The following is a 20,372-nucleotide window of genomic DNA, read 5'->3' as shown; positions in this document are numbered from 1 at the left end:
TTCTTGGAGGTTAACAGGTTTATAAAAGCTGACGAATAATTGAGATATTTCCTTTGAAAAGTGGTTTTAAAATATCTACAACAATGAACTCTCACGACTAAAAGAAGTCTGTAACTTTCTCTACCTCTCTCTAACCTCCTGTAGAAATCTTTTTTCAGATACTCCCCATCTCCTAAATGACTAGTGTCTTGGTTTTGCCTTCTCAAATCCCAGCTCTGATATACGCTACCTAATGTTCCCCCATTTCCTCATTTTCCTCCACAGCTCACACTCCCCCTTAGCAAAGCTTGCTCCTGGAAATCCATCACAAAAAGTTTTAAGGACAGCCACAACATTATACAGATAGAGCTTCACATATTGATGTCTAATGGGCAACGGCAGTGAGCTGTGGAAATGCTGCTGATGTTCAATATTCACATCTTGTCCAATGCAGGCAGACATTTTGCCTGTGGTATGCAAAGATTAGTGCAGAGTGTAAGGGTGGGTTTGGACCAGGCACTGCAACCAATTAAGGGGACGTGTTTTAAAACGACAGTTACTGTTATTAAGGGTGACATCTACTGTTAATACATGACTGATGACATCCAATTAAAAGTCTTCCTTTGAATTATGATTTGACTTCTAAGCCACTTAAAAGCCTTGGCCTCCAAAATACGAACACAAGAGGGTTTCATTATTTTTGAAGTATTAGACATCAATCAATGGATTACAAATGAATGGAATGATGACGGGTGCAGTGCTTAATAATGTTCAGATGGCATCAAGCATCAAGCTCCCTATACGTCGCCACTGTCCTTGAGTAGACCATTATCTTGTTTCTCCTTAAACGCCAATCACAAAGTCGACGTGTTTTGCAAACAATGTCTGTTTAGCATTCTGTCCCACGTCAAGCTGTTTTCATTACGCATGTTAGGCGCACTCTGCACATATAAATCAGTTTACTATGCCACAAACTGGATATCAGTCTGGAGCTGTTTTATAAAAAAAGGGCAATTTATCTCACCACACGCTGCCCCACACTTTATCCCACAGCGACCACATATCTAACCCTCTAAACTGCACACAGTCCTTTTTTCCGTTTGTGGACCCACTTAAAACACTAAACCCAAGACTGAAACAAACAAACAAACAAACAAACACACACACACACACACTTCAGTATGACTGGTGCACCGTGGACAATTTACAGCCTTTTTTAAACGTCCTTCAAGGATTCATACAGTACGAGCACAGACGTCAGCCTGTCCACCAAGTCCTTCCCGGCTTCTGCATGTGTTCTTTGAAAATGAAAATGAGGACGCCTTTATTTGTCTCTATTTGTGTTTAAGCAAAGTGCATGATAATTTCCCAGTTGGCTATGTAGTCTACTTACTCTGGGATGAAGTGAACAGGCGAATGTGAGCAGCGGAGCAGTTAATGGCCTTGATGAATCTGTCTCTGTACACTCAGTATGCCTGATGAAAACCTTATATTTCTAAAGCCAGTGTTCACTAGAGGGGGGGGGGGGGTTGATTCTGCACACAAGATGCAGGCACTTAGCACGTGGTGGTGGTTAATGAAAGCTCCAAAGTTTTGTGTGAAGGAAAAAAAAGAGAAGATATAAAACACGGAGTTACATTAATGGGAGGTTTGTGTCCATTGGGAGCTTAGTGTTGCGCGCGTTGCAGCGTTGACCTTCAGGAATATTTTCACGAGGTACTTAATTTTAAAAGGTATAACCGTTCTGATGGGGATAATTATTTAGCCTGTGCTTTTTAGTATTCCATACTGTGCCAACCTGATTCCCAACATTACATCTTGATGCCATTTAAAGAAAGCCAGTATTAAAATAAACAAACAAGACAGGGAAGCATTTAATTTATGCACACCCTTTCAAGCAGATTTCTATTTATTTTAGTAATAAAAACACACAAGCTGCTGTGCCAATATTTGAATAGTGTGCAAGTTGAAGTCATAAGGTAATAAACCTGACTGATATGTGTGGTTACTTAACTCTACTGCCAATATTAAATTCCTTAGTTTGAATTAATATGAGAATATACAGATTGGCCCATAACGAAGAGGCTTTTTAAAAACTCATTTATCTGAGTGAAAACTTGAGTCCTTTCTTGCAACCGTTAAACAGTTTAAACAAATTAGATGACTTTAAAAGTCCATGACACAAATTCAATCTGTAAACAAATCAGAACAGTTCATTACAGAGATAATGACCCATTGCAGACATAGAGGGAGATCATCAACCTAGCGGACGGCTATGGCCACTGTTACTTATACAAGGCATCTCTTCTCATCTCGAGACTTATGTTATTTTGTGCATTGTCCCTGATACAAATAAACTTATTAAACTAAACTAAACTATAACCTCTTCAACAACAGTTCTCAAACTCACTGTGGGATCATTTCACATGTCGCACTATAATTCATAGACAGGAAAAAAGTATCTTGTTTATTACAGTTATGAAACACTATTCTTTGGTTCAATTTTACTGCACTGTTATGATGCAGAGACATAAGTGGGTGGTGTTAAGCAGAAGTGTTGAGAACCCCTGCAGTAAGAAAAGCTACATCTGACAGTTTCAGTTCAGTCTTCCCCCCTAAACTGGAGAAGTTAATAAACTGACCTCAGACCTACACAATGGACAATTTTCATGCCTACTCATCATGCAGCTCAGTAACAAGTCTACACTGCTTGTCAAAAGTTTTGCAATGCCCCAATTTTTAGTCCTTTAAATTGGCACAATCACTGTTTCTGAAATTAAGGGATGAAACAAATAATTAGAGATTTGATGAAGAAGAAATCTTGCAGTCTTCTCTATTTTTTTAAGTAAACACACACGTGTGACATTCATATTGCATACAGTACATACAGTTCATCCCTGCTCTGTTGCAGAACGTGTTTCACATGTAGTTTGCTTTACTTTACTTCCTGTGCAGTTCTTCCTCAACCAGCTCTAAGAAGTTTAAATCGAGAGACTGTGCTGCTCGTCCATCACCTGAAGCCAAATCTGTTTTGTTTTTTTCTAAAGTTATGGGTTATTATCTTTCTGTCAGATGGACCAGTCTTTCTTTGGTGCATTTCCTCACCATTGTGATAACAGTATTCAGCACTACTTCCTGCAGCACAGTACTGTCTTGGTAATACATCAAAGTGTGTAGTACTGTACGTTCAACACTGCCTTAGTGCAGACAAAAGGCTTCATTTTCTTGCATTGGAAAGGAAGCAACCAATTGATTCATCCTGAAAAATAAATTGGTAGCCAAAACTTTTTTTTCCCCACCTTGAGAAGTTTACTTCTTACCCTTTTTTTTACTTTAACTACTGAAATTTCAATAAAAGCTAGAAAAATGGGGGGTCAGTGAGTGTTATTTACTGACTAAATTGGGAAACGATAACGGAAAACATTTCCCTGCAGTAGAATAGTCCAACAACATTTTTACAGGGAGGTAAAAACAGTCATCATCAAATTACCAGCAAAAACTGATGGGAAACAAATCAGTCCAGTAAGTGCCAGCAGGGTAATATAATCAACAATATGTTTCCACTTCATACACCGACTGATTCCAATAAAAAAAAAAAAAATCCATTACTTTTGGTTGACAAAATACAGCCAAATTGGAGAGTGTATTATTTACTAAATCACTTAAATCCTTTCCAAATCCCAAATGAAAACTCTAAGACTGTTCTTGTCTGTTCTCTCTGTCCAGGTTGGTGCTGACGAACACTCAACCATCTACCCTGCTGCAGTGGACGCCACTGAAGTCTACTTTGGGGAGAACAGACGGCAGTCCGTTTTTCTGCCAACCTGTGGGAGAACCTTTCACACTGATCCGCGTGACTGGCCATCGCCACGCTCCCCTCCTTAGAGTGGACTACATACACAGCACGGTACACACTGTCATCTGGCTTGGCTGCCTCTGGAGATGATCTGTGTCTACTGAAAAAGGAAGTGACCGAACGTTTAGCAGAGGAGAGAGAGAGAGGCTGAAACTGAGAGGGGATCAGATCGTTGCAGCCTGTGTTCTGCATCAGGTCAACTTGTCCATCTCAGCCTCCAAACGTGCCCATTACCATCACTGAACTGTGAAATTTATGTTCTGATAATTGTTATAATACAAACAGTTATAACAGATCTGATTTTCCTGGGGACTTTCAGATGGATTTTTCTGAGCCGTGGAAATCCCACTGATTCTCGGCCCACTGCTGCTCATTAATTACGACCGCTACCTGGCAATTCAAAGCAAGCGCAGCGAATCACAGGACTATTTTTGCATGACCCACTGCTTGCATGAATATCCAGGATTGCTTTTGACTTCCAAGAAGGACCCTTGAGCCCTCGACCATCTTCTGACTGTTTGCCAAACTGTAGCATTTGGGTGTTGGGGGGGTTGTTTCAGAATTAGGCCTCTGGACACTCATTGAAGATGACTTGAGTTGGCAGGCCTAAAAGCCCCTTACCCAGGGAGAGAGAGAGAGAGAGAGAGAGAGAGAGAGAGCTTGGCAGCAGGACACACACAAAGACACGCACATACACAAACAACGCAGAAATGTGGGTGCCGAGGCGGCTTTGAGCCATGCTGGTGTTGCTACTCGTGGAGCCCTGGAGTACAGGCTATCATCATCCCTATCATCATTCACCCAAGCCGAGGAAGATTCAACGGCCCCGAGGAACGAGGCTACACTTCTGAACGATTCAAAGACAACTGGGAAACTGCGCCTACACACACACACACTTGCACGCACACACACAGATCCACGGCGACATCCTCAATCACACTTAAAGACACACTAATACTCCTTCCAACAAATCCTTGATTGAAGAAAAACAAAGCTGCGGCGGACGTGAAAGGCACAGAGACTGAACAGGTTAGCAAGCCCTCAGCAGTCACACCCTGGGTCGATCAGACCTGTTACACACACGCGCTTACAAACACTCACACGCATTTTTCCCACATTCGCTGCAACGAGGAACACCACACTTACATCTTGCTTTCAGCTACATGAAAGGAAGAAGAAAAAAACACACACACACAGGCTTCTGTGCTCTGACAAAGCCTTTTATTTCAGAACATGATTGAAATGTTAGGGGGGAAAATGTTGGGCTGAAAAAAAGGAAAAAAAAGAAAAGACGCCACAAAGGGAGAGGAAGGAGGAAAACGTGGAGGCGTGGAGGTTGTGGCCGAGAGTGAGTGAGAGAGAGAGGTGCGGGGGGTCTGCTGCATCTAAATGAAAAAGAGAAAGTAAGCTGCCATGGAGGAGAGGAGAGGAGAGGAGAGGAGAGGAGAGGAGAGGAGAGGAGAGGAGAGGAGAGGAGAGGAGAGGAGGAGAGGAGAGGAGAGGAGAGGAGAGGAGAGGAGAGGAGAGGAGAGGAGAGGACAGGAGAGGAGAGGAGAGCTGATTGATCCAATCTCAGTGTGCAGGAATCAAGGAACAACTGGAGAAGAAACAATAAAAGAGGATTAGAAAAGAGAGAGACAGAGGAGGTGAGTTGGAGGGTGACTGCACGGACACTTCTGTAAACAAACCTGAGAGTGGATGAAATGAAATGAAAGATTATGAAGGAGAGGAGGTGAGGTGATGGTGGGCGGACGGACGGAAGAGGTAGATGGCGCGACAGACAAAGATGCAGAGAGAGGGAGAGAGGAAAGCGCAATGAGAGAGAGTTGAAAAGGGTGAGGGAACGAGCTGGGAGAGAAGAAGACAGAAAATCTAAGGATCATTAAGAGGACATGTCAATAGGAAACCTTGGCATAAAGGCAAAAACACACATAAAGGTTTGTGCCAAGATGATATTTATGAACGGGAAGCGAGGAAAGTGTGACACAGAAGCATACGCTGGTTGATATTCATTAGTATTCCCAATATGGACTCCTACCTTGACACTTCCTCTTGTGTGCATGTGTTCCTCTCCCTTATTTTGTCTGTCTCTCAAATGCTAGAAATGCTTGGAAATAGTCCCAATTTAAGCTAAAAAAAAAAACATTAAGAAAAGAAAAAAAAATATTCTGGGTCTGTGCTGAATTGTGTGGCACGCACTCTTTTTCACCGCCACATATCAAACACTGCGTGTGTCAGGCTGAGACAGGGGCGGCTTGTTGTTGATACAGATCTCTTTTCACATACTCACACACATAGGTGCTCACACATAAGCATGCGGAGGTAAACAAAATGTAGTCTATTTTTACACCTATTTTTAAGAAGAATAAGAAGAAAACCCAAAACCCAACCAATCTTTGGGACTATTCTTCTTTTGTGTGGCAGACTCAGCTGATGCCGACTTGAGTCTCCACTGTCAGGAACTCATTTCCCCCCTCTTCTCTCCTCTGACTGACTGTCCAACTCTCCATCTGTCTTCTCGCCTCCATCCCTCCCTCTCTTCCTCCCCCCTTTTCCTCCATCTCTTCTATTGTTGCCATCTCTTGTTTGCTTTGCATGGATTTTGACTGCAGCCAAGGGGCAATTTTGCATCTAGCACTGGGTTCACATACGAACACACACACACAGCGTGCATGTGTAGAAGGGGGGTAAAAAAAAAAAAAACACTTGCCTTTAGAGGATTTGTTTATCAAATGTGCTGTCAAATCATGTCAGGCATTTCATGTCAGGGCACACTTTCCTGCCTCAGGCTACCCAAAAGAAAGGATTCAAACAAGAGTATGCCACAATGTAATTTCCACAACTTTCACCACTGTATATTATTCATATTCTATAAATAGTGTGCAGTGAATGTGAGTGCACAGAGATCATGTTATCTGAATTGTAAATTTATGTTATTGATGTTGGTGTCAGGGATTTGCTAGGAGACGAGTCGTAAAACATCGACCAAGGAACGTATTAATGTTGCAGAAAAATGCTTCTCTGTAAAACAGCTCACTAAAACATTTCAGGGGATTTCAGGACCAGTTTTGTGAATTATTTATAGAAATTTCACGAACAATAACAACGAAGAAGAAAACATGCATTATACATGTCAGCTTGTACTGAGACTCTTCTGTTCTGTTTGTGAATGCTTTGTGCTCCGTATGTTTACTTATATGCCTGTGCATTTCTCAATGTGTGCTTTGGTCATAACCTCAAACAGACGCGTTGTGTTTGTGAACACACAGTGAAGAACCTGCGAGTGTCTGTGAGTTTCATTTCTCCGTTCACAGTGACACTCCGAATTTTTATTTGAGCGTTTAGATGTAACGCAGTTCCGAAGTTTAGTGCTTCTGTTATCTTCAAAGCTATCAACAGCACTGTGGGCAATTAATCTGATTTCCTTGCCCCCGATCTGGCCTCCATTTTAGTTCCATGTCACTCACTCGCAGCATTTCAGTTAATCTCTGCAGAAAAAAAAAACATTTTCCCCACTTATTTTCACTCCCTGCAACTGTCACTGGCCAATTTTCTCCATCTCTGTTGTCCATTTGCCTTCCCGGATACTTGTAATCTTTCTTGCCCACTCACTCCACCCCTCATCACACTCCATGCCTGTAAATGTCCATTTGTCTTCTGCTTGGTCGCTCTGACCCATATAATAGTGGATAGGCCTTCTAAATTACTTCTGACTTTTCAATCCACAAATCTTCTCCACTTTAGAGAAGAAAAAAAAAAACTTTATATCTAAGGGCAGTCGGGAAATACGGCACTTTAGTCAAACAGTTTTAGATAAAGAGGTTAACTATGTGATTTGTCTCGCACCATATTTATCTAAATCTAAAGCCCTCTTGCCAACAACTCTTTCTACTCTCTCTTTTGGATGTAATGAGTTTCTCCGCCTGATTTTAGAAGTGGTGAATTACAACCATTGCACTTGTTTTAATCCTGTTTCCCATTTCCTCTCTCTCATTCAGGAGCTGCGTACCAACATGGCAGCCGAGAGTCTCGCTGAGCTCCGTGATTGGCTCTTTCTTCTCCTCCTGTGCCTCACGTTACTGGCTGAGGTGCTGGAACTGGCGGCAGCGGCAATTGCCATGGAGACAGGCGAAGGAGACGAGGGCATTGTTTGTCCCTCAGTGTGCCGCTGTGATGAGGGTTTTGTCTACTGCAATGACCGAGGCCTCAGCATCATTCCTCCACTCCCGTTAACGGCTGCCATACTCTACCTGCAGAGCAACCGGCTGAGTAACGCCGGGCTGCCTCCCTCACTGGAACGCAGTTCTTCCATACGAGTGATTTACCTGTATGCCAACCAGTTGGATGAATTCCCTATACACCTCCCGCCTTCATTACGGGAGCTCCACTTGCAGGATAATAATATACGAACGTTACCGCGGTCAGCCCTGGCCAAGTTACCCTTACTAGAACGTTTACACCTGGATGATAACTCCATATCCACCGTTAGCATCCAGGAAAGAGCTTTTTCTGGGACTCCACGGCTTCGGCTGCTGTTTCTGTCTCGGAACCACCTGTCAAGCATCCCGGCGGGCTTGCCAGCTTCCTTGGAAGAGTTGCGACTGGATGACAACAGAATCAGCACCATCCCGACTCACGCCTTCCGGGGGCTCTCCTCGCTGCGACGCTTGGTCTTGGACGGGAACCTGTTGGCAAACACTCGCATTGCAGATGACACCTTTTCCCGTCTCTCGAATCTGACAGAGCTGTCACTGGTGAGGAATGCCCTGCAGTCACCACCTGTCAACCTGCCTTCAGCTCACCTGGTGCGACTCCATTTGCAAGACAACGGGATGACCCACATACCACGAGGGGCCCTGGACGGGATGCGGCGGCTACAGAGGCTGGACCTGTCAGGGAACAATCTGACCAGTCTCCCCCGAGGACTTCTGAAGGACACAGAAAGCCTGGAAATGCTACTTTTGCGAGGAAACCCCTGGTACTGCGGCTGTAACCTTCGCTGGCTGCACGCCTGGCTTCACGGCCGAGGGGCAGCGGTGACAGTCAGAGGTCTGGCTTGTCAGGGGCCTGAGCCTGTGAGGGGCCAGGTCCTGAGAGACCTCACCTCCCTGATGGACCAGTGCGAAGGCCCCCCTGCTGGACCCAGCACTGGAGTCGGGGTAAACCCAGCAGAAAGAGATGGAGAAGGTGAAGATGGTGTTGGAGGGGGCCACCCGGTGGCGTCCGTCCCCCATGGCAGCACCACCACAACTTCTCTCCTGGTCCCCACACAAGGTTCCCTGTTCACCCTGCGAGCCAAGCGGCCGGGCTTTGTCATGCCCCTTCCTCCCAGTGAGGGAGGACAGGTATCTGGAGAGGCCTTAGAGCTGACTGTAAAACCTCTCTCTTCAGACAGTGTATTGGTCAGCTGGCTGTGCCCACAGCCGGCGCCGTCCTTCCGCCTGTCGTGGCTGAGGTTGGGCAGCAGTGCAGCTCTTGGTTCAATAACAGAGACTTTGGTTCCAGGAGAGAGGAGACAGTACCTCCTTACCCAGCTCACCCCTCGTTCACATTACCTCATCTGCCTGCTGCCACTACGACAGGAGCCCTCCTTCGGGGGTTCCAGCATGGGTTCATCTCGAGGTGGCAGCATGGACACGGACAGTAAAGACTCGGCCCCGGCCTGTGCTCAGATAGAGACTGGAGAGGCTCTGGTCAGCTCAGCGGGTGAGGGGTCCGATAAAGAGGGACAGGACTCAGAGCTAACAGCCCTGCCATTGGCTGGGATCATAGGGGGTGCCACAGCATTAGTTAGCCTGCTGTTAATATTTGGCATCTTCTGCTGGTATGGACAGAGATCGGGTTACATGTCTGGGGACACAGGCTCATACAGCCGGGGGCGGGGCGGAAAACATTACGATGACTATGTAGAGTCAGGCACCAAGAAAGACACTTCCATCTTAGAGATCAGGGCGCCTCCTGCAGGGTTTCAGATGACGGCTATGGCCCACCAGCCGCTGCAGCCGAAGCTGGAGGACGTCACCTACATCCACACCATTTTCCCCTCCTCTTCCTCCTCCTCCCAGGCCAACGGGACCTACCGGAGCAGCCATGGAGGGGGCAGCCTCAACGGCACCATCCTCAGCCAAACCAGCCACCATCATGTCACTTACGGCACCAACCGTGGCTACAGAGAGGGTGGCATTCCCGACATAGATTATGCCTACACGTGATGATAAGGGGACACGCTCCCTGAGCCATGAATGCCAGGCGCCATTTCTAAGGATGACGACCCTTGGCTAGTGGCCATTTTGCCCTTGGTTTCCAAAGTACCCTCTGTGCCTCTGCTGGTTCAATTCTGATTGGTTTGCTAAGTAGAAAAGACTGATCCCAGCTATGTTGATTGGACATTGCTATTGAGTGACAGAAGTTACAGTCCTACTATACTCTGCCACTGTATATGACATTATACAGCGGGCCCTTCTTTCAGCGCTACTTATAGTTCTAAATGGTTACGTTTTCTCTTTTGGATATCTCAGTGTCTTTCAAACCTACTGTTCTTCTCAGCTCATAATAATACACAGTAACTTATTTGAGGTTGATATACTAGGCTTAGCTGATTTAGCGGGAGATATATTTATAATATGAGGAAGAGGCACTTGATGTGTATAGAGATAGCTCTCATATCTCCCTACCAACTGTAAGCTCTGTGCTGTATAGATAAAAAGGATGAAGGGGGGAGAAATCAATGGCTGTTATAACCCACAGATGACAATGCATCATGGTTGACATGAAAAGATGTGTTCCTAGCCCCCTCCTTCGCTCTGGTTTACTCCCCTGCTTTTTAATTTTTCCTCCTTTCCACCTCTTTTTTTTGGCTGAGGCTCTTTCCTTTTATTTCTCTCATGTCTTTTGTGGTGCCGTGAGCAGAGGACGACTTTGTTCTCGTCAAGGGAGCTGACAGCAGTGATAACAGTTCTGACAGAGACGGGAGACACAAACCACAGCATGAGGAGACTAATGAGAGGGAGAGAGAGAGACAGAGTGAGAGCGGCAGAGTGGGGAGTGATGGATAGATGGATGGATGGGTGGGGGGACATAAAAGAAGACAAGGGGAGAGAAAGAAGGGTGCTGTTTTGGGCATGGAGACGCTGAGAGGTTTGTTGGCTTACGGCAGAGTGTGAGGACAAAAAAGGAGAGGAAAAAAGGAAGATAAGTGGAAAAATGGGGCGTGTGACAAATGCAGCGGCGGGAGGTAAAAAAGCAGACAAAAGGAAAGAAGATGGGGGATCCAAAAGGGTGTGGGAGGGGTAAAGAGGAGAGGTGACAATTGGAGTAATGTGACATCTTCATCCAAAGAGTGGCTCAAGTTTCACCCACAGTGTATCCACTTTTGCACTCTGAGTGATTACAGGCAGCACACTTCCTCCCAAAGACTGGGATCATTAAAGGGTTAAAGACTCATCATGATTTCAGAAATGTCAGTAGGAATACAGAAGGGGAAGATGCACAAGAAGACAATCAGGAATAGCATTTTAAAAAGGTGAAACAACTAGCTTGAGAAGAACAGCCGTCAAAAATTCCTCTCAAAATGTAGGAAACCTACTGCATGTACCGATTTTCTGTGGTTTGGTCTCATTACTAAAGTACTAAAATACCTTTGCAAGTGAACAGAGAGAGGAACCTCATCATCTATCCTATAATAGTAACCACATTACCTTCTGGAGGCTGGTTGAATTTCTTTTCAATGAAGATTTAAATGAAATGCTGTAATAGCTTATATTTTGGTGGAAGTCAGAAACACTCTATTCAAATTAATATTTACTAAAATTCACCCATTACATCATCTTTTCAATGTTATTTTTTTTTTAAAATGTCATTGTTTTTATTGGTATTTAAAAGTAAAGTTGAATGAGTGGGCAATGTGGATGGAAATATCTATCACAGTATGTATCATTTTATATTGTGATGTTTGTATATAAATATATACATACAAAAAAAGTACAAAAAATAATAAAGTACTTATTATTGGATATATTGATTGGGTAATTGATTACAGATTAACCTACCAGACAGGGATATGTGTGCATTTTGATTATTCAGTAAATTAAAAACCTTACATTATACTGCTTCATCACATTGATGCAAACATCATATGAAACTCCAGTGTTGCCATGAAGTAGTCGTGCTTGATTGTTTGTTACACAGGGGCCTCATAAAATCTGAAATATTAAAGCAAGAGCTCCCATGGCATAAATGGGACAGCAAAACATCTGACAAATTTGTAGAGCTGAACCAATTAGTTTGTTAAATGAATTTATCATTCAGTCTGCAACAATTTTGATAATTAATCATTGTACTAAGGTAAAAATGCAAAAAAAAAAAAATCTTGTTTCTGCTTCCTAATTGAGAGTATTTATTGATATTCTTGCTTATCTTATGTGATGGGTTTTTTTACTCTACGTCACACCAAACAATTAATGTAAAGATCTCATCCAGGGCAGGAAATTGTGGTATGTAAATCATCATGTTTTTCACAATTTCATGACATTTTATAGACCAAATGATCCATCAACAGATTGAAAAAACAAATGGCAGGTTCAATGATCATGAAAATAATTAGATGCTTCACCACAAAATTGGCTCATCTAATGGTTTCCTACCTCAGAAGAGGAAATTCAAATTTTTAGTATTTCAGATTGAAGTCAAAGTAACACATACTCAAAAAAACAACAGAAAATGCCCAACTTGGCACAAAGCATTCTGGGAGATGAGGTACATTAGCTGGCTCTGGTCATTCAGTTCTTTTATAGGCCTTAGTACAGACACAGTTGTGTTTAACAGGGATCACAGCCTGACCGCTACATTGTGCAGTTCGACACAAAATTCACCCAAACACAACCCAAGCATACGGCACCTGCTTTCTGACTGCCACTCATTGACCCCACTAAAATACTTTAAGGAAGGAGGAAAGAAAACATCAACAAACAGCCAGAGATTTATAGAGAAAGAGGAAAAGGTAGAGAGAAGAATAAAGAGTGAGACCGTAGAGGGGGAGAACCGGGTGGCGTGATTTAGATAGAGCCTGCAAGTGTTGAAACCCATTTGTACTTTCAGTGGCTCTCTTTCTCTTTTCCAGCCTGTGTTACTGTGCACCAGTAATATTGGAAGCTCTGATGTGAGTTTTTTTTTAATTATTATTATTATTTATGTCTGCATTTGTTTTTTGTTTGTTTTTTAAAGAGCACTGAAGCTTCCTTTCATTCTGTGTAAAAATCCTTTTCCTTTAAAAAAAAAAAAATGTCACCCTCTGATGTGATAATGAAAACACTCTTATGTATAAACATAAAAATGGGTGCAAAATGCTATTCCATTTATTGGTCTGTCGTCTTTTTTTCTACGCAGATGAATAAAGACTTCTAAAAGGAAAAGCAGTTTCATGACCTCCGTGTGTGTGTGTGTGTGTGTGTCAGTGTGGGGTTCATTAAATCAGAAACAAAGGCTGGATTTATCAAATAATGCACTGGGATGTCTTTAAAAAATATAAAAATCAATGGGAAGCTCTGATTATTAACATGATTTATGACAAGATGGAGCGGACCTCGTTAAATCACACACACTGGATGAATACATCAGCCGCTGCACGCTCCAGTTCAGTTTGGAAGAATCTGCCAGCCAAAAGCAGACACGTGTTTTTCTTTTTTTTCCTCCTCAAATGTGTGGCGTGTGCGTTAGCGTGTGGACCTGAGTGCATTTGTGTGTATGTGTTTAGTCTCTGTGCTTCTGTGTTTGGGTGAAGACATGCTTCTCATTCTAAGTGAGTGCTAATGCTTGTGTAAGCATGGATCAATATAACGAACGGGGGAGTGTATAAGTGTCCATCTCGGAGTAACTGCTTGTGATAGGTGTTTGTGAAAGAGGGGGGAATATACTGTATGTAGATTAAAGTGAGTTGTCGTACAATGTTGCACAGTCTGTGTCTGAGAGCGGGAAAAATACTTCATATGAGCATTTATCGTCAGTACAACATCCCGTGAATGTGATGCAGCTCTATCTCCACATCTGAGCTCTTAGCAGCAGCGCCCCGACTTTTCATCAGCCATGATGGAGGCCGCTCACTGTCGCAGTCCATTATCTAGCATCTAGCCCTCCATCTTTATTATTCTGCCTCACATTACACCCAACAAAAAGATGTATAATCAGAGGCCTGGGAAAATATGTGCTGAGTCAGAGTTTCATTTTTGCTCTGCAACAAAGTGGATTTTTTCTGATAAGCTTCCACGATGTTGCATCTACTGGTGCAACATCTATCTGGAAATGAGATGTTGTAAATCATTGATTGAAACTAGTTTGTTTTATGTTCACAACCGGTGCTGTTATTTAGCCCAGAGACATCAGCTTCAGTCCCCCTCCCGCGACCCTTTTTGGTTATTTTAAAACCAGCAGCTCATTAGCAATGCACCTCTGGAGGGTGGGCAGAGACTGCGCTGCTCTGCACCCGCCCAGCCGACCTCTCGCAGACAGCTGGACACTGTACAATTACCGATTCAGCACGTTTAGCGTACTGGACTGGACTGGACTGGACTATAGTCCTTGCTCACGGTGCAAGCTGCTCCATCAGGTGAGCTATACCTGTTATACCTTGACAGCTACACCGAGCTGTCAAGCCTTTCACCTCTGAGCCAGATGCAGAGCGGGGCGGGAGCTTGTAGCACTAGTGCCCTCCCCTGGAGCTGTGACACGTCAGCTCCAGTCTCCAGTCTCCCTGAAACCATTGGTTCACAGCAATTTGAAGGCAGAAAAACTCAGAAATGCAATTTTGCACACTTCCTTTTCTGCTGATATGTGCTCTAACACAAGAAAAATGCCACAGGAACATGTGAAAAGCACGAAAAACACGATTTTCATGGGAGGTGGTCTTTAAACAAACAAGAGTCTAATACTACCTCATTTCTTTTCAAATGGTCAGATGTTGATTATTTGATTATTACCTCATAATTTCATCGACTGTGCAAAGTCAATATTCTTCCATTATTTGGTCAAATCAGACAAGATTGGTTAGGACAATTTGGTTAAGTAGAATAGCCGTGGGAAATGTGAATGTGTTACTCCAGTTACTTTAACCTACTGTATGTTGTTTTACAATAAGGTCCTGAGAGATTTGAACAGCAATCAGAGCAGAGTGTCTAGGCTCAATCCCCAGTTCCTTCAGTCTACTTGTTAACATCAGTGTGTCTATGATGATGCCGTGTGTGTGTGTGTGTGTGTGTGTGTGTGTGTGTGTGTGTGTGTGTGTGTGTGTGTGTGTGTGTGTGTGTGAATGAGCCACCTATTATAAAGCGCTTTGAGTGGTCTCCACGACTTGAAAAGTGCTATATAAGTGCAGTACAGTACAGTGCAGTACGTGCCGTATATTTACTTGTCTCTGCACCTCGATATTGAGTAAGCATGGACCCGCACTGAAATGACAGTGATGCAGCTTACAGGAGGTTTATATCTATATCTATATCTATATCTATATCTATATCTATATCTATATATATATATATATATATATATATAAGAACAAAACTTCCTCTGTTTGGCGTTGGACATAAATAATAATTATTGAAACTTAAATTAGGGTCCATATTTAAATAAAGATTTTTAGATACTTTTTTTGAGAATTACCACTAATTGTGCCGTTCTGATAATAACCAGTGCTCTGAAGTCATGGTAACATGTCCACCATCTGGAGGAGACATTAACGTTTACACCATGGTTACCTGAATTTCTTGCAACAATGTTGAAATTGGGTTTTGAACGATGAGATAACAAAGTTATGGCCAAATTAGGAGTCTTATTTTTAAATACTAGTCAAATGTCATCCAACTTATGAAGAAATACCAACCACCAAAATACCTTTTTTTTTTTTACATAACTTGCGAATAATTACCAATATATGACATTTACAGCTCACTGGAAATGTGAAATTTAAAAATAGGTGACAAAGATTTAGAAATGTATCTTAAGTATAAGGCTTTTGGGCACCCAAGTGAAGTAGCATTCTTATATTCATAAGTAGGAGAAGTATATCACGATAGTGAAGAGGTCTGCATCATCTTCATCATAATTTTTCCTATATTATTTTACAAAGTGCCATTGTGCTTCTTCTGTGATTTACCTGCAACACAGACTATTTCTTGAAACCTGCACAGAGCTGTTTTCATCAGTATTGTTTATATGTTTATTTCATTTTAATTGTTTTGGTGTAAGATAATAAAATCCAACACATATTTAGTTTTTTTTAAAAAGTTTAGAATAGTTCAAGATATCAAATATGTGTTATGCATAACAGCACAAGCTACATAATGGCACACTGTGTTTGAGGACTTGGTCTCAATGTCTTTGAACAAATGATCTCAACTGACTGATGTGCGATAAAATGGTCAGCTGTGTTATGAACAGCATGCTCAGTAGTTTCTCCACAACCACAGTCCTGTCAAGAATGATGCAAGTCTGCACTGCATAGTAAAACGTCTTCCGGTGTTCGCATGCATTAGAAGCTCCTTTAGCAAAAGGTCAATGTATTCCTATAAACGCATGCATTCAGGGAAATGTATGTATGCATACACATCTCGCCAGCTATGAAGAATACACTGAATATATTTCAGCACCGCCATGCTTTAGGCACTGTTTGTTCAGATACGTGTTCCTACCAATTTTAGGTGTTCGCCGAAGGCAAACTTGAAATTAAATGATGACAAGTTCTGAAGATACAGACTGGACTCGATTCAATATACAGCTCACATGGGAGCTCAGGGACTCACTCACTTAGAAGAACACAAAAAAAAGGTACACACATCAGCACGCCAACGATCAGTCAAAAAGTTCAAGCACACACGCACACACAAAGCGCAGCTAAACTTGAAATAATATTCCACAGATTTACAAACCTCTAAACCCAACGCTTCACTCCAGCTGTAAAACCAACTCTAGACAAACATATACATTTATTCTGAATTAATTTTAAAAGTCACAGTTGTCTGACACACACCTGTGCACCTGTGAGTGACAGGGGACTTGTGGTCCCGCAGGACCGCGATGGAGCTGGATAACAAGCGCTGACACGTTCCTCCTCACAACAGACACACTGCAAGAAACCAGTGAAATACCTCAGAGGTATGAAGTGATCCAGCAACAACAACAACAACTACAGCAACAACAGCAGCTACAAAACATTAAGCTGTGGTGGTCCGGGCTCCGTTATAGCCACGTATGGAGAGGACTTCACTGGGATAAACAAGACAGAGCAAACTAAGACAGCCTCCAGGGGATTATAACAGCAGCAACCGTATGAATTAGGCTGTCTATCAGAGAGAGAGCCACTTTGGTGCTACTGCAAGAAGCCTCTTGTGACAGGGAAGAAGAAAAAACCCTTCCAAAAAAATCTTCTGCCATAGCCACAATGAAAGCATTTACAAAAAGATAACTAAATTGCCCTGGTACTGAAACCATCCTCCATTGAAATCCCTGCCTTTTGTGTTTTATCCGTTAATTTGTTTAATTGTGAGCCTGTATACTGCTGGAGTTTTTTTTTTTGTAACCGTGTTGTTAAGAAAAGGAGCATCTGGAATTGAAGAAATGAAAGGCATTTACAATCTTAAGTAGTCTTTGTGCTGTTTTCCTCATTATCTGTCCTTGGCTGGCATTAAGTAAATACCTATTAGCAGCATCAGGCACTCGGTTTCATTTGCTGCCCACATGAGCAAACTGTGAAGGTGGCAGCTTCCTGCTGGATGTGGCCTTCCAGAGCTTTCAGCCTTCACTCATGGTCGGCTTTCTGCCCACCGCTGCTGAGCTCCACCCTGGACCGCTCACAGACCTCAGCACTTGTAGTTATGGCAACTTGTGATTTCTCAGGAGTACTGACTCTCGGCCTTTCTTTAGATACATCGCAGCCCAAAAGAAAATAAAAAAATAAAAAAAGTGAATTCCAGGAGCGCAGTAAATTATTCATTACTTAGTAGAAAATGCCACAGAGTGGATTGCGATCATAGCACAGGACCAGCACACACACAGTGTGCTGCTGGATACTCCTTTCATTTAAAGGTAACAATGTGGTTCAAGGCTGCAAACACAGGAATAAAAAAATATCAACAAACATTAAGCAGAATAAAGGAATCGCAGGGTTAATCTACTGTAAATCCGGAAGAAAAAACACTGCTGTCTTGGGTCCTGACAAAGTATATTGAAGGTTATATTCTATATCTTTCTTTTTTTCTATAAATCCAATGAAAGGACAGGAACTAATGAATGTGTCCTTCTAACAGTGACTGTGTTCCCTTTCTTTTTTCTCTGTAGACCTCTATTGTTGTCCAAAGGCTGTTAAAACCATGATAAATCAATGTACCCTGGTGGCCCGGCGGTTAAGGCCAGACCATGAACTCCAGCTGCAACAATTAGATGATTCATTGATCAGTCGATTGACAGAAGCTATTGCAAATAGGCACGGCAGCTATTTTGATAACCAGTCCACCATTTCTTTTCATTTTCAGGCAGAAATATCAAATATGCTCTGTAATCAGATCCTGAAATGTTAGGATTTTATTGGATTTTTTCATTTGTTTTATATGCCAACATTTTGGATTTGAATAACTGGCCTTTCCATGGGATTTCATGATTTTACAAAAAACAGCAGCCTGATCCTTTTATTGATTATAAATACACTAAACCATCATGAGAACCTTTTGCATTCGATTCAATATAAAGCATTTGAGCAAGATAAGGCGTCAAGCCACACATTTTCACATTATACACACACTCACAAAATAAGGTGCAAAGATTAACAACATGCACATGCACTTACACTTGTGGACCAGAAGATACGGGAAGTAAAGAGTGTCATAAATCTTCTCACTGCTTGACATTACCATGATTCAGGTAGCGTTTGAATCTCAATACATCATTTTGCCCTTGACATGCAATGAAAGACAAAGTTGCAGTTTTACTTGATACGCATCAAGGACCAAATATCAAATTGTAAATGCTCTCCATGGAAACAAAATCTATGCCTTGAGATGTTAAAAAAAAAAACGTTTTGATTTAATTATCTGGAATAATTCAAATGCAACGGTTGAACAAATCACCATTTAAAAAGCTCAATAAACTGTAACAGGATATAACTAGGATTATACAAATCAGTGACAATTAAATGCTCTGGCCATTACCGGCTACAACAAAGTGTTTATTCTCTCTCCTCTGAGCTCGCATCGTCATTAGAAACTGTACAGGAAACCTGAGACACACCATTTGATCTGTGAAAGCTCACTGTACTGATTGATCAACCTGTCTCTCTGTCTGTCAGTCCAGCTCTAACCAGGACTCCCCACTTCACCTGTGAACAATAGCAACAACAAGATAAGTGGATAAATAGCTCCTATAAATAGTCTTGTCATTTCCTAAGCTGTGATAATGCAGCGCGGCCGACAGCGTGTGCATCAGGCACCACTTCGCAACGACGCCTGATAGATAATTACAAGATTGTAATTGTGTGCAGTGTGTTGCTGTGTGCTCTGCCTGTACTCGCTGCCTGTCCATGTGTGTGATTATGTGACAAAAGGCGTCGTCTGTGATGAGGACATGCGAGCAGACAATGAGCGCCCCTTTGTATTTGCTGGTGGAGAGAGGGGAAGAGGACTCGAGGTTAGTTTAAAGCCCATTTTGGAGGTTACAATGATACATCCTTTGTACTTTGTTCACTAAGCTATGATTACAAAGATGAGAGAAAATGGAGGCTTTGTCAGGCTGCATTATACTTTATTATTCAAATAACGCTGCCTGCAATGAGGATAATCTTCCCCCAATGTGCTTTTAATTTCCATATCTAATTTTTTCTCATTCCGTTTTGTGTCTCGGTTCTCGTCAAAATTATTTGCCCAGCCAGTTCAGTGAAACTTGGTTGAATTTAAATGTCAAAAGTCTAAATGAAAAACATCAATCATCAAAGGTTGATAAACTCATTAAAAAAAAGCCATTTATTAGGTGATTGTGGACGTACTTAATGTGGGTTCTTTTTTTTTTGGGAACTGCTCAAGTATTCGACCTGAGCAGCCAAGGAGACGAGGACTTTGGATGCAGAGCCAAAGCCTTGATGCTAGACTGATTACTTGTCTGGCACTTAGAGCAATATTTGAAAAAAAAAGGGCAGGCAGCACACTATTATTGTCATAAAGAACTGGGGATGCAAACGATTATTGCTATAATAAGGAGTGCATTAAGAGAGACAGCACAGAAAATTGAACTCTGCCCGGCACAAGGAAAGACATACAAGTTTGACAGCTTGCTGTTTTACAATCTGCACATTATCGTGACACTGGCACAACCTCGATGGACTCGCTTTATACCACATCAATAGCCCTGGTCACATTTTTTTATTTTTTCAGCCATTCTGAATGCAAAGTGGCCAAACATCATTCAAACAAAGCGGCTGTCAGATCAACGATTAGCATCTTTTAACATGCTGTTGTTTGTAAAGCACTGCATGCACTTGCACCAGCTTATGATCTTCTCAGATCAA

The 20,372-nt window shown here is 42.4% G+C and overlaps 2 protein-coding genes across 11 annotated transcripts in view; one reads left to right on the top strand and one right to left on the bottom strand.

Annotated features, from left to right (window-relative positions):
- flrt1b (fibronectin leucine rich transmembrane protein 1b) overlaps window positions 1–13,245 on the top strand; it is a 35,042-nt gene extending 21,797 nt beyond the window's left edge. For 3 of the 6 annotated variants that reach the window (XM_085789628.1, XM_085789626.1, XM_085789627.1), the window contains exons 2-3: window positions 3,706–4,864; window positions 7,834–13,245. In XM_085789628.1, coding sequence (XP_085645754.1) covers window positions 7,849–10,047 — 2,199 coding nt within the window. In that variant the 5' untranslated portion in view covers window positions 3,706–4,864; window positions 7,834–7,848 and the 3' untranslated portion in view covers window positions 10,048–13,245. The remainder of the gene's footprint in view (window positions 1–3,705; window positions 4,865–7,833) is intronic. The other 3 variants (XM_085789630.1, XM_085789629.1, XR_015036905.1) reach the window with 2 other exon arrangements.
- The window catches only part of macrod1 (mono-ADP ribosylhydrolase 1), a 113,559-nt gene that overhangs the window by 78,887 nt on the left and 14,300 nt on the right, over window positions 1–20,372 (bottom strand). The gene's annotated exons all lie outside the window — the stretch shown is intronic.

This window comes from Trachurus japonicus, chromosome 10 (assembly GCF_045865225.1).
Source record: "Trachurus japonicus isolate A0001 chromosome 10, Traja_1.0".
Taxonomy (NCBI): domain Eukaryota; kingdom Metazoa; phylum Chordata; class Actinopteri; order Carangiformes; family Carangidae; genus Trachurus; species Trachurus japonicus.
This window is presented reverse-complemented; position numbering and strand designations above follow the sequence as displayed.